This window comes from Microcebus murinus, chromosome 11 (genome assembly GCF_040939455.1).
Source record: "Microcebus murinus isolate Inina chromosome 11, M.murinus_Inina_mat1.0, whole genome shotgun sequence".
In the NCBI taxonomy this organism is placed as follows: Eukaryota; Metazoa; Chordata; class Mammalia; order Primates; family Cheirogaleidae; genus Microcebus; species Microcebus murinus.
The window spans coordinates 8,504,641-8,517,855 of NC_134114.1; the positions used below are offsets into that span (position 1 = coordinate 8,504,641).

At 38.9% G+C, this 13,215-nt stretch overlaps 1 protein-coding gene across 3 annotated transcripts in view; it reads right to left on the bottom strand.

Moving 5' to 3' along the window:
- Positions 1-13,215, bottom strand: part of CTNND2 (catenin delta 2) — an 862,752-nt gene that overhangs the window by 380,447 nt on the left and 469,090 nt on the right. For all 3 annotated transcript variants that reach the window (XM_076007934.1, XM_076007935.1, XM_012790278.3), the window contains exon 6: positions 10,364-10,536. In XM_076007934.1, the coding sequence (XP_075864049.1) occupies positions 10,364-10,536 (173 nt within the window). The remainder of the gene's footprint in view (positions 1-10,363; positions 10,537-13,215) is intronic.

Consider the following 13,215-nt stretch of genomic DNA (forward strand, 5'->3'; position numbering starts at 1 on the left):
TTGCCAGTGGAGCTTTTTTAAAAAAATCTCAATACCCATGACTTACCATAGCCATCTAATTCAGGAGCCCTGAAGGTGGAACCCAAGCCTCAGGCTTTTGGGAAGCTTATCAGGTCACTGCAATGTGCAACCAAATATGAGAGCCAATTCTCCCCAGAGCAGTGGCTTTCCAAGGGGGGCCCCTTTCCTGCAGAAATCAGCCTCAGAAATCAGCATCATTTGCCTTAAACCCAACAAGAACTCCAGGAGAGAGGCCCAAGGACCTGTGTTTCAATGAGCTCTTGGGATGATCAGAGTGCTTGCCAAAGTTTACCACCCACTTGCTCTAGAAGGGATTTTGATTCAGGGGATCTGGAGTGGGCCCCAGAGCCTGCATTTCTAACACTCTCCTAGAGAAGGGCAGATACTACTGGTCTGAGACCTACCACTAAGCTGCACACATTCTTCCTCTGATACTCACTATTGGGGTTCTTTATCAGCTGGGGCCTAGGCAACATTCAGCCATGCAAAACCCAGCTGGAAAGTGATGGAAAATCCTCAGACAGAAATTTCTGAAAACCCTTCCCATGGCAGCATAATGAAGAGAAAGAACCCCAGAGGGCCCAAGCAGCACTCCTTGCTTCCAACAAAACAAATGCTTTTTGTTATGTCTTGGATGTAAAACATTAATAATAACATTATAATGCATTAATGATGCAATTACCAAATAGCATAATTTTTAATAACATAAATAGTAACTGAAGCATACCAATATAAATCATTTTTAAAAAATATTAACAATATTAAGTCAGTATTCATTCTAATATTTAAATATTAGAATGGCACATATCCCATGCAAACCTTGGTGATTTTTACAATCATTTCATTTTTCTGCTAATCTGTTGGACTTGTAGTCTCAGGAGTGTCAACTCTGCTGAATATGATTGTCTCTTAAATTTCCTTAAATGGCCCCCCAAATCTGTAGGAGTTTTGATAAATGCCACACTAGCTTCAGACATTTTGACAAGCTATAGTAGCCAATTAGAAAATCTTTTAGATATTGTTAGGACCATGTGGGGTTTTGTCAATGATTTTGACATGAAAAATAGAAACACAGGAACAATAATATTTTATGCACTCTATAAAGTGGTAAGCGGTATTATCCTCTATGTGCTAAAACACAACTCCAAAAGAGCTTCCTGAATCCATCTGTCTAAAAAACCACCTTCAATCAAAGAACCTTCCCACGGATATCAGCTATACTGGTGAGACACCACCCAAGCTTTCTGAAATGTTAGAAATGTTCTACGTCTGCATTGTCTAATACAGCAACCTACTGAGAGTTGAAATGTGGCTAATCAACTGAGGAACTAAATTTTAATATACATTTAACTGTAATTAATTTAAATTTAAATAGCCACATATGACTAGCAGCCACCTTACTGGATATAGCACAGCTATCTAAGGCCTTCTGCAGCTTAAAATAAATAATCTAGGGATGCTATATGCCATTTTATTGGATATGGAATAATAAATGCCTCAGTTCTTTGACTAAACAGAAAAATTTGTTTTGTAGCATGATTTGAACATAAACAAATCTTTTGGGAGCTTGTTTCCATTGTTGTGCTTATGTTTCTTTCATTTTGTAATTTCTTTTAGTAACCCTCAACCAGATGGAGACACATGAGGCTGCTCTTCAAGCCTGCTTCACAACTTATAGGACAGTTTATTACTACCCATCATTGCATTAGAAAGAACATAAACACGTTCCAACACAAAGAACATAAACCACTTTACTGTCAGGGAAGTTCAATTCTACCTTAAAAGTACATTAACACTATAAAATTATAAATCTAATTTTAAATTAGAATTCAGATAACATTTCACTTTTGTTTTTTACACTGAAGACTATACACATTCCTTCCCCAGGGAAATTTGCAAATGTGTGTACATATGCAATGAGAATTGAAATAATTTTTTATTGATGATGAGACTTTAAAAAGAGAAATAATGATATAACAAATGTAGAAATACTTGGAGCAGAGAGGACCTAATATTGTCCTTGATCACATAGTATGGGCTGTTGGCAGGGACAATTCTTGTTGGTGTCTTCCTTCTCAACTTTTTGGATCAGACTCAGCCCAAAGGGCTGCTTTACTTGTCTTTCTACCCCTTCAAAATGGGAGACCCATCTATGTGAAAATGACAAAGAAGTAAGACATTTACAGATAAGCAACCTTGTCAAGTAGATGGTCTGATTAAATAGTTTCTGGTAGGCAGAGTATGATGTACATTAAATGTAGTTCTGTTCTTACTTTCCATTGTGAAAAACTCATCAAGAAAAATATGGATGATTAACTCATCAAAGCGCTTACAAATTAAATATTTCATCTGCATATATATATATATAATATATATATGAGTTTCAGGTGGGTCAAATTTAGGATATACTACAGTTATAATTTTTATATGTTTATATGTATATATTTACATGTGTATACTTAGTGGCATATTGAGGCCTCTTGTATAATTCTGGAATGCATTTATACATATTTTATAGAACTGTTTAAGGGGAGGATTTATTTTCGAAGAATAGTAGAAAAGATACTGAAATGGGAAGTTAGGCAATATGTACGTTATTTCCAATAGCCATTAATTACCAGCACTCAAGTTCCACGAATTAATTCACTCACTAACTCAATAAACCATTAATAAGAGCCTAGTACAGGTTTATCATCTCTGATCTGAAAATCCAAAATCCAAAATGCTTCAAAATTTGAAACATTTTGAGCATGAACATAATGCCACAGTGGAAAATTCCACATCTGACACCTTTGCTTTCTGATAGTTCACTGTATCTTGTTTCAGGCACAAGATTATTAAAAATGTTGTATAAAATTACCTTCAGTCTATGTGTATAAGGTGTATATGAAACAGAAATAAATTTCATATTTAGGCTTGGGTCCCTTCCCCCAAATATCTCATTATATATGCACAAATGTGCTAAAATATGAAAACATTTGCATTCCGAAGCACTTCTGGTCCCAAGCATTTCGAATAAGGGATGCTCAACCTGTCTATTCCATGTACAAATGAGGAGTTTATTCTTGAAGTGCTCTCAGCAATTCCTTTCTATGGAGCGTTTCACTTCCATGCTATTTTAGAGACCTATCACTGTTGTATCACTGTGAGCCAGAACACTATCTGGCTCACAATTATGACAGTGTTCTTTTTCAGAAGCACAAGACCCTGAAAATATGGCAATCTCAGACCAGATAGCGGCATTGTCCCAGTGCCGAGCAAGTTTGCTTTCCGATCTCTTCGTTCTGTAACTTCCATAAAGGGAGTAGGGATGGCAGAGGAGTCATAAGGAGAAAATTCTCGGAACTTGGAACTTATTTAATCCTCACTCAGTGGGGATCTGGCAGTACAAAAGGAGCAAAACAAACTGCCCCCCCCCCCCAGTGCTTATAGTCAGTCGACAAGAGACTTGACACCCTGTAATCTCTAAGGAATCTTGACTTCCAGTCATGAGTAAGCCCTGTCACTAAGCAAAACCACATTTTATAAAGCAGGTCCATGATTTATGAGCAGTCCTTGTGAAGATGCATTTAGACCTGCCAAGTTTTCTTAAATTGTCAGCAAGGCCCCTAATTCTGGGATGGAAGGACTATTTGCCCAGGATGCTGGGCAGCCGGGCTGACAATGTCAGGAATGGAGCACTGGAGTCCCTGTTTGTGGCTTCCCAGAGGCGAGCTTGATGACTTAAGATCAACACTCAGCTCCCCTACTTACTGTGTTAACCCCTTTCTATTTTCCTGGGATTCCAATCAGACTGGGAAAGCTAATCACTAATGATGTCTCCCCTTCGCAGATCACACTGGTTGGTGGTGACAGAGGTCCCCACTGGGAGACATGCTTGTAAGCCATCAAAGGATCGTGAGGAATGGAGGTGGAGGGCACATTTCAAAGGGAGGTGGAGACCTCAGGACAAGGACCACAGAAGAGTCAAAACACATGAATGTGGCACCGGGTTGGGTGAGGAAGGACTCGGGGCTGGTGTTTGAGGGAACAGTCTCAATGCAGAGCGGTTTAGATGGTGACAGGGCAGAGAGAAAGTAAAGGCAATGACTGAGATGGACTCTTTGCATGAGTTTAGAAAAACAGAACAAATTCTGAATACTAAGAAATGGGGCATGGCTTTCAGATGACATCTTCAAAGAAGTACATTTATAACCAAGAATAATCTGGTGATGTGACTGAGTAGTGCCAGCTCTGTGCTCCTGGTCTAAACTTTTGTGATATTGTTGTAGTTTCCTAGTGTACGTTTGTCTAGAACCTTGGGCTTGCACACAAATGTGGACAAAGGCCATTTACTCTCACAACTTCAAAACAAGAAGAAAATCACCAACTCCAAAATGCAAACAACTTTATTTAGCTATTAAATGAAATGTTCCTATAATATAATGCAATTAAAATGGATCTACATCCCCAAATAAGTCGCATGCCCTTGAACTTACTCCCTGGGATATAATAGATTGGATTGGGCGGTATCGTTGCCCACAAAGTACTGAAAACTGCTCTTTTGAAACTGCATTCAAAAGAAATGCCACTCTTAAATTCCAAAAGAAGAAAACTCTGGTATTGTGAGAAAGGTTTGACTTTGGAAATAGCCAGATAAAATCACTAAGTGCCTTGTCTGGCAATTCTCTTCAGGGGTGCTGGTTTGGGTAAAAACTAATATGTAACATAAAGAGAAGAGACAGCTTCTGTGCATGATCATGCATCTTCCCTAAAGTCATCACCACTGGGATCATTATTGTTGGTGAGGAAAGAAGGGCTGGGTCTACCTGGTGGTGAGGTCCCGCTAAAACTGAAAGGTGGTGCCCAGAGCAAATTAAAATTAAATAATTGCAAAACCAAGCCAGTTGGAAGAAATTCCTTTCCTCAGATGAGAATATCTCAATTAAAAGGACCAAAAGAGTGCCTGTAACCTTGGAGTGATAATGAAGACTGCCCTTGGTGTTTTCTCTTTGCCTGAGGTCTCAAAATTATGGGGGAGTGAAAGAGAGTGCGAGAGGTAGAGAGAGAGAGAAAGAAATTTTGCAAACCATATTGTCCCTGCCACTGAAGTTAGAAGGAGGTAACAATAGCTTCATTTTCCCAAGTCCTCTAAGTCTCAAGTACAAATATGGTGACATAGATTTTAGCATCCTCAGGTACTGATTTTTCCTTCCCTTTGACTTCCCTTTAAAGATAGTTTTATGAGGGTCATTATTAAGATATACTCTGAAAAGCACTTCATATGGCCATTTTTTTGGTCTACGAGTATAAAGAAAGTAGAGAACGAAAAAAATATAAAGCTGATATAAGTATCTTATATAAATTTATCTTTAAAAATATGTAAGGAGGCATTTCTTGATGACAACTCTTTCTTACAACACCATCAGCATTGGCCAAAAAAAAAACTACATAAAACTTTTATTTCCGCAAGTGACTCATTTAGCATAACTTCAATAATCCAAATATTTGCTCAGAAGAGGAAATGGCAAAGGAAAACATATACATGCCTTCCCTGTGATGAAAACTGTGTCTATTCCAGACTCAATATGCTGAAAAGAGAAAATGGAGGAAGAAGATTTTAAAGCAAAACAAGAGTGGGGATTTTCATCTTAAAACTAGCCTAAAAACAAATATCCTACCAGTTTCCCACAAGTATGCCAAGGGAGATGTGCAAAACGCCATGAATTCTCTTCTAAATGCTGCATAATGTATACATTTACATTAACAATATCTCTGCAATTTTTGTGTTTTCCAAGTTTATTGGTGACTTTTCTCTGCAAGTTTTACCTAAAAACAACTTCTTTAATACTTCAGCAGACTGGAGTGACGTCATAGTAGTTGTCTCTTTAACTGTTTCCATTTGACACTCAATACAACAGGTGTTTTTTTGGGAACTTGCTCCTCCTCAGACGTCCCCATGCCCTTGTCCTTCCTGTCTACCTGACATGAGCATGCACCAATAAGCAATGCTCCAAACACAGCGGCCACACTGGCCTCTGAAGGAAGTGGGCAGATGGAGTCTTCATAATTATGATATAGCGTAAATGAGGACTTTTTGAGACGTAAAAGTCAGTACAACATTAAATACATAGGCCAGATCAAAAAGAAATGGCAATTTTGCTTCTCAAAAAGCTTATTGCTTTTCTAGACTCCCCACCATCGCTCAGTTTTATTTTAGAGAACTGTCAAACAGTTCTTAATTTCCTGCAGCAAGCGGGCCATTTCCATGGGATTCCGCTTGTGCACATGCTTCAGTTCTGCCAAAGGACACGCAAGTGGTTTCAAAATCTCTAGGGCTCGTGTTCTCCTACACCAGTACTCTGTTTATGGATGTAGACTTTCATATTTTTCATGCATTTTATTTCTTTGAGGGACAAAATGCTGGGTGAGACTATTTTATGTTTGGACGTGGGGGGAAGCCAACATTTTTAGTGTGGCTCTTCTCTGCCATGAGTTTTATATTCAGCATTTCGTAGAACCCAGTGGAAATCTGCCGTGAGAGGAAGCAGAACCTGTAGGACAGCTGGCTTCTTTACCATCTATCCTGCCCACGAGCCTGCGTGATGTAGTTAAAAAGGATGAGGCTGGTGTCGGTGGAACCTGACGTATATTTGGTGAACCTCGGGACTGTTAGCAGGCATGTGAAGATGAATTCTGCACGGTGTCCACTTTTGCAGTGAGGCAACCCAATGAGAGGGAACAGACTTAGACACAACTAACCATAGGATATTACATGCAATGTGACAGAATGATGCTTTTGACACATAAGGCAAGCTATGCTGTTCCCTGAGTTCAACATTTTTTACTGGCTCCTCACCTAACTCTGAGTAAAAGATGGGGTCCTCACAATGATCAATTTGGTTTCCCATCACCCTGCAAACTCCTGCACCCTGCTCTAGCCACCCTGGCCTCCTTGATGCTCTGTCAACAGGCCAGGCTGCCGCACCCAGGGGCCACTGTATTTGCTATTTCCAACAGCCGTGTAGCTCTCTCCTTCTTCTCCTCCATGACTTTGCCCAAACATCTCCTCCTACACGAGATTCCTCTGGTGCTGCACGCCATCCTGCACTTTGCATCTTGCTTACCCTATTCTGTATCCATTTCTTTCCCATAGAAACCATCACCTTCTAATACACTGTGCAACTTCGTATTCACCGTGTTGATTTTCTGAGTCCTCATCATTGATGCTGGAATATAAGCTCCCTGAGGACTAAGATCGTGCCTGTTTTCTGTATCATCCGCATCCCAAGCATTCAGGATCACGGCACCAACGGGCACACAATAAACATCTTGTGTGCATCAAAGAATAACCCAGAGATATACAAATGTAATGGAAAGAACAGCTCTGTTTTGAATGGGGCACCCTACAAGGGCCAAAATAAAGGCCAAGGTGACCTGGAGAAAGAAGGGAGCTCTGGAAGGTAATCTACACAGCCTGTTCAGAGGCTGGGTGGGGGCTTGCCTTTTCCCACCCCCACAGTGCTGGGGGTGGGAAAAGGAGGATTATCAGTCAGCTCTTGTCACTTCCTGGAATGGCACTGAGGTCCCATAGGGAAGGTGGTACCATCTCTCCCTCTGGCCCAGACCCATGAACTCATCCTATACGCCAAGGAGAACGACTCTCAAGGATTTTAGTTCAGGTAACATCGGAGAACTAATATTTTATGGCAATTTTTGTTACTTGTAATTTTCCTTTCGGACTGATACAACAGGGCAATGCAGGTTATTATATACACATCACAGGGGCTTATCATGGATCCTGGTGATGATCATTCAATAAATATCTATTATGTTGAATAAACTAGAGTTTTTTTCCTTAGAATCTTTGAACATTGATGATACTCCTTTGAAACTACATTCAGACATGATTTATGAGCCAAATAGAAAGCATTTTCTTTAACTTTATAAGTACACATTATTTGTAGACTAAAAATAAAATAGAATGTTTTTGTATTGATGGATTATTGACCTTACTCACTTGGCCCGGCATCTGTTAGCCACAATTTGAATTTTACTAGGCTTGGTAGCACTCAATGACTGCAGGATATTCTAAAAATTAATCCAGTCTTGAAGGAATGAGATTTAACACTATTCAGAATATTGAAGAGAATGTATCACGGGCTTTGAAAAGCCACTTAAGTAGAGGGGTTCCAAAGATAATCTGAACAAAGGAGACACTACTGGAATGGGATGTGGCCTCCCTACTTTCAAGGGTATAACACTAAATGTGGAATGAAAATGCTGGTTTATTTGTTCAGTGCTTCTCTGACATTATGTTAAAGTCACAGATCCTTTGGGATATACACAATAAAATATGCCTTTGGAACTACAGCACACAGCGGAAGTAAATCTTGGTACCTATATCCAACACTAAATGAAATCAATACGAGTTCAGATATTCAACAATGGTCTCTATTCTGTTAGTAGGGTGCATTAGGACAACATTTCAACTACGATTGGTTTGAATATTCAGAGTTGTTCATCCTGTGCACCTGCCAGGTAAGTGAGTCTACCAGGAACCTTTGCCTCAAACTTAAGTTATAGCCTTGAACATTCACATTTATTGATACCTTCAAACCATAACTCTGATGACTTCAAATATGTAGCTTTGATATCTGTACAACTCAGTAACCCTTTCTGAAAAACTTTAAAGCAGACTTTTAATATGAGGCAAAGGAACAGGCCCTTCATCTCAGTGGAATGCTTTATTACTTCCTTTTATCCAAATTCCAATAGCTTGGCATCGCGAGAAGGTAAAAGTTACAAAGCCACTGATGGACAAAAGTATTGCCCTTGTCCAGATTTTTTAAATATGCTGGGAAAATAATTGAACTTTAATAATTGAAATGCAATGAAACTTTTCAGTGCATGTGTCAATAACATCCATGCCACATATGTGGCATATTGCGGCACCTACATAAGCTACTCTCACTCTCCTTGCCTCTCGCCTCTCTGCATTCATGCTGTGGGACCATGTGGCCTGCTAGGTGCTACTGATGCAAAGATGAAATGGCCCTGCCCTCAAGTAGCTTTCAGCTGAGTTGAAAAGACACATGGATGAATAGCAAAAATAAACTGGTGACAGAGATGGGTCCGGGGGTTACAAGAGCCAGCGTTGGGTAGCTTGGTAGAGGAAGGGTTCCTGGCAGAGGTAGTACCCGATATATACATGAGAGATGCAACCAACATCATCAGCTGAAAGGACAGTTTGGAGGTTGCTGGTTTGTCATTTCAGGAGCAAAAGCACAGAGCTTAAAAGGGCCTATATTGCTGAAAATAAGTTTTAAATTTCTTAAAACAAGATAGCTGTCCGGTAAATTAACTCTGGTGGGTTGATCATATATATCTTACACCCCAAAATTATAAAAACAACAATAGTAGCATTCACTCCCTCTCTCTCTACATACATATATGTGTGTGTGTGTGTGTGTGCATGTATATATGAGTTTTTTCAAGAAAGATGTAGATGTTGATTCTCTCTATATATATACATATATATGTATATATGTATATATATATATAGAATAGACATTTCTCTCTATATATAGAGAGAGACAGACAGAGAAAGAGAGAGAGACATTTCTCTCTCTATATATATATAGAGAGAGACAGAGAGAGAGAGAGAGAATCAACATTTACATCTTTCTTGAAAAAAAATCATTTCCAGGTTAGTAGCTGCTTCTTTGTTACCAAGAGTTAATTTTAACCACAGCAAATGAATCTGTGCAGTGAAACTCTAAGAACAAGCACAAAGCTTAAAGAAACAATTAAGGGCACATTTGAAAAACAGATTTGACAAAGTGTAACTATTCTTAAACTAATCATAAGTATTTTCAGAACAGTTCTGTATACCTCATTATACATTTATACTATGTTCTTTTATATGATTAACCCCAAAGAATAATTGCATGATTTTTTTTGAGGAGACAAAATACTCAGTATTTTTCCAGGTACACTCACAAACTCAGAATGTATGTAATATATATATATATATATATATATATATATATATATATATATATCACACAGACACAAAGATAGTAACTAGATGCACATTTGCATAAGCACACAGATAAATATATGCAAGATAGACACAGCGTCAAAAACTGTTAGATTTTACTAAAGAAAATGCTTGTCATTTACTATTACTCTATCATCATATTTTATTATCCCTTTCCTTCATTTACAGCACTGAAGGGCATCTTCGGTAACTTGTGGGACACGCCTACAAAAAGGCAGCCTGCATCCCACGTTCATTACACACCCCCGTTCCCACCTGCTTCCTTGGGGCCACCAGCACAACACAGCAAAGGGCACCTACCTGGCTGAAGCTCTGACCCGAAGCTCGGGCTTGTGTGCCTCGGGCCGGGAGCTGCGAAGGGGTGGTTTCACCCAGGGCCAGGGTCTGGTTGCTATGGTAGCTGGCTGGATACTGGAAAGACCCTTCAGGTTTGGAATTGAGCTGAAGTGCACTCTGGGAGAGCAGGCTGGGCCCTGCATTGAAAGTCATTTAGAGCAGTCAGTGACAGTCTCAGTGAAGCAGAAATGACATGTATTATTTATTGAGAGTAGCCTAGAATTATCACATGCACATGATTCCAGCCATCTATGCTTTGAATTCTGAGAACTAAAATGACCATATAATTCGACTCCAGCTCTCAAATGAGATTCTTTTTTTTTGGCGGTTCAAAAGTTCTCAAAGGAGTAGATTTTTCAAATGATCTCATCCTGACCTACATAGAGACATTTCTTAGGAGACAAATTAGTTAATCAAGTAGTTATTTTGGGATCAGACAATATCAGAAACATTTGAAATAATTTAAAAGTCTACCTTTTGGTACACGTTAATTGCATTAATATAATTATATCTCCTACTTAATAATGGAGATGCTAAAACACTCAAAACCTTCCAATCAGTGACAAATTCTATTGTACAAATAGTGATGCAATGCCTCAGTGCCTGAAGGGTTTAAGATATTAATAGTTCTTCATACAATGTAGAATTTACCTTCATCTCACATAATCCCTGATGACTAGTTACCTTTGCCATCAGAGCAATGCACAGTAGGAGAACAAAGAGAAGATACAGTGTTAAAATTCATGCTGCTAATGTGGCTGATATTACAAGGGATGGAGAATCAGGTCCTGGCCTCATAATTGAATTATACTTTGCATATGAAACTGTGTTTCATTTTCTTACATTCTACTTAGATGGGATCCTTGCAAGAGTTCACCCATTTTCGTTTTAAGTAAATTTTCTTTAATCAAATTTAATACTCATTTGAGGGTCAAAAGAAGTGTAGAGGAGTGTAAAAGTACCTGTTATAATACTTTCCATTACGTGTGTTTGAGAGGGGACTGGGGGAAGAAGAGTGTGTTGGGTGGCAAAAACTTGGCAGTACAAGTTTCCTCCTCTCTCTTTGCACCACTGTACAACAAAGCCATTTATTTTTGTTGGAGCATAATAATAATATACACATAGACTATAGTATAACCATTAAACCATCCTTGAGCACCCCCCCTTGGATATTTTAGACAATAGTACCATTTCTAATAATTGTGGGGAAAAAAAGTTAAGTTTAAATGATTTTCTTTTTAAGAATGGACTTACTATGGCTTTATATTTCAAATGAGACCCTTAGATTTAACATGACATGGATCATTTTTACATAAAAAACAACATGTCATCTTTTAAATAGCACCGGTTCACATAACTTTTGCCATTTAAAACCTTCCCCTTCCCTTTGATTCTCTGATGGAACTTGTAAACAACATGAAGATACTTCTTCATCACTGGATATTGAATAATAAGCCAATTAACTAGCACAGGTAAAGCTTGGTATTGTGGAATCTATACAATTTCTGAAGAAAAGTTAAGCAGGGAAATACTTAATAAGAGCATTTCTGTCCAGTCTCAACATCATCACGAAGGGCATAACCAAAGTACAGCCGTAATCCTTTCTCTTTTAATTTAGAAAATTTAGTCCCAAGAAAACTGTGTTGTGCATACCAGATGGTAGAGTTTCCAATAGCTGGTGGAAAAAAATCATTTAATCCATACTTATGCTATTATAGACCTAATCGCCAGATATATGGTGTCTCTGTGAGGAGATACATTCAGAGTTCCCTTCTGGATGCCAGGAACATACCATCCCCATTGCTGCTAGGGAAGCTGCCAGGCATAGCAGCATCAAGGGGTGGTCTCTCTGGTCCTGGCAGGCTGAGATGCGGGAGAGCGTCTGGAAGGGCAGGGGGGGGAGGGGGGGACTCTGATGGGGGTGGGTGGGAATGGAGACTAGCCATAAGGAGGAGAAGGAGATTGGTACTGGGAAGACAGTGACGACTGTGGCCAATGGCCCTCCCCTTGTCCCCTCCTGAAGGTCACAGCTTAATGAAGAAGAGTGAGCCATGGTAGAACAGCAAAGTCCCTTTCAGTTGGTGGTCCCCATCCTCCCTGACAATGGGTGATGCCCTCTGAGGCTTTCTTTGGCTCTTTCTTTTTAGGACAGTCTACCTGGACATGATGGCTTAAACTGGCCACACTCTCCTCCCCTATGAAATGCATCTCAAGGGCACTGAAGGGTAAAGCAGATACAACGACAGCACACAGATCTCTGGAAGTATCAATGGAATGAAAATGTTAATAAATATGTAAATAAATAAATCTTTAATTATATAAAAATAGTTTAAGATAATCTAAAGCCTAAAATAGTCGCACATCCTAAATATTTGTCTTTCAAAGAGATCGAATTTACTCTGGTAAAAGTTCTCGAGTATATATTAATAGTTATCAAGTTAAATAATTTTATAGATTATGAATAGGTTCACACAATTATCTTCAGAAACCTACAAATGCTGTCTGTGCAGGATCTATAAGAGACAAGGTAAAGTCTCTTTTCAAAAGAATTTCAATTAAAAATATGATTTATTTGCTCCTGGAATATATGTCATGGCATAATCAAATCTGCTGATCTTTTATGGAATCAGTCATGTATTTGATCAATACTCAGTGAAAACAAACCAAAATTCTCTATCTCATTACTCTGTTCATACATTTCAAGCAATGAAACTGAGATGTGCTCTGACAAAAGTAATTGCAACAATGAGCTACATATATAATATTACAACACTGACATATCACCTGGCAAGGACAAAACAGGACAATAGCCAAAG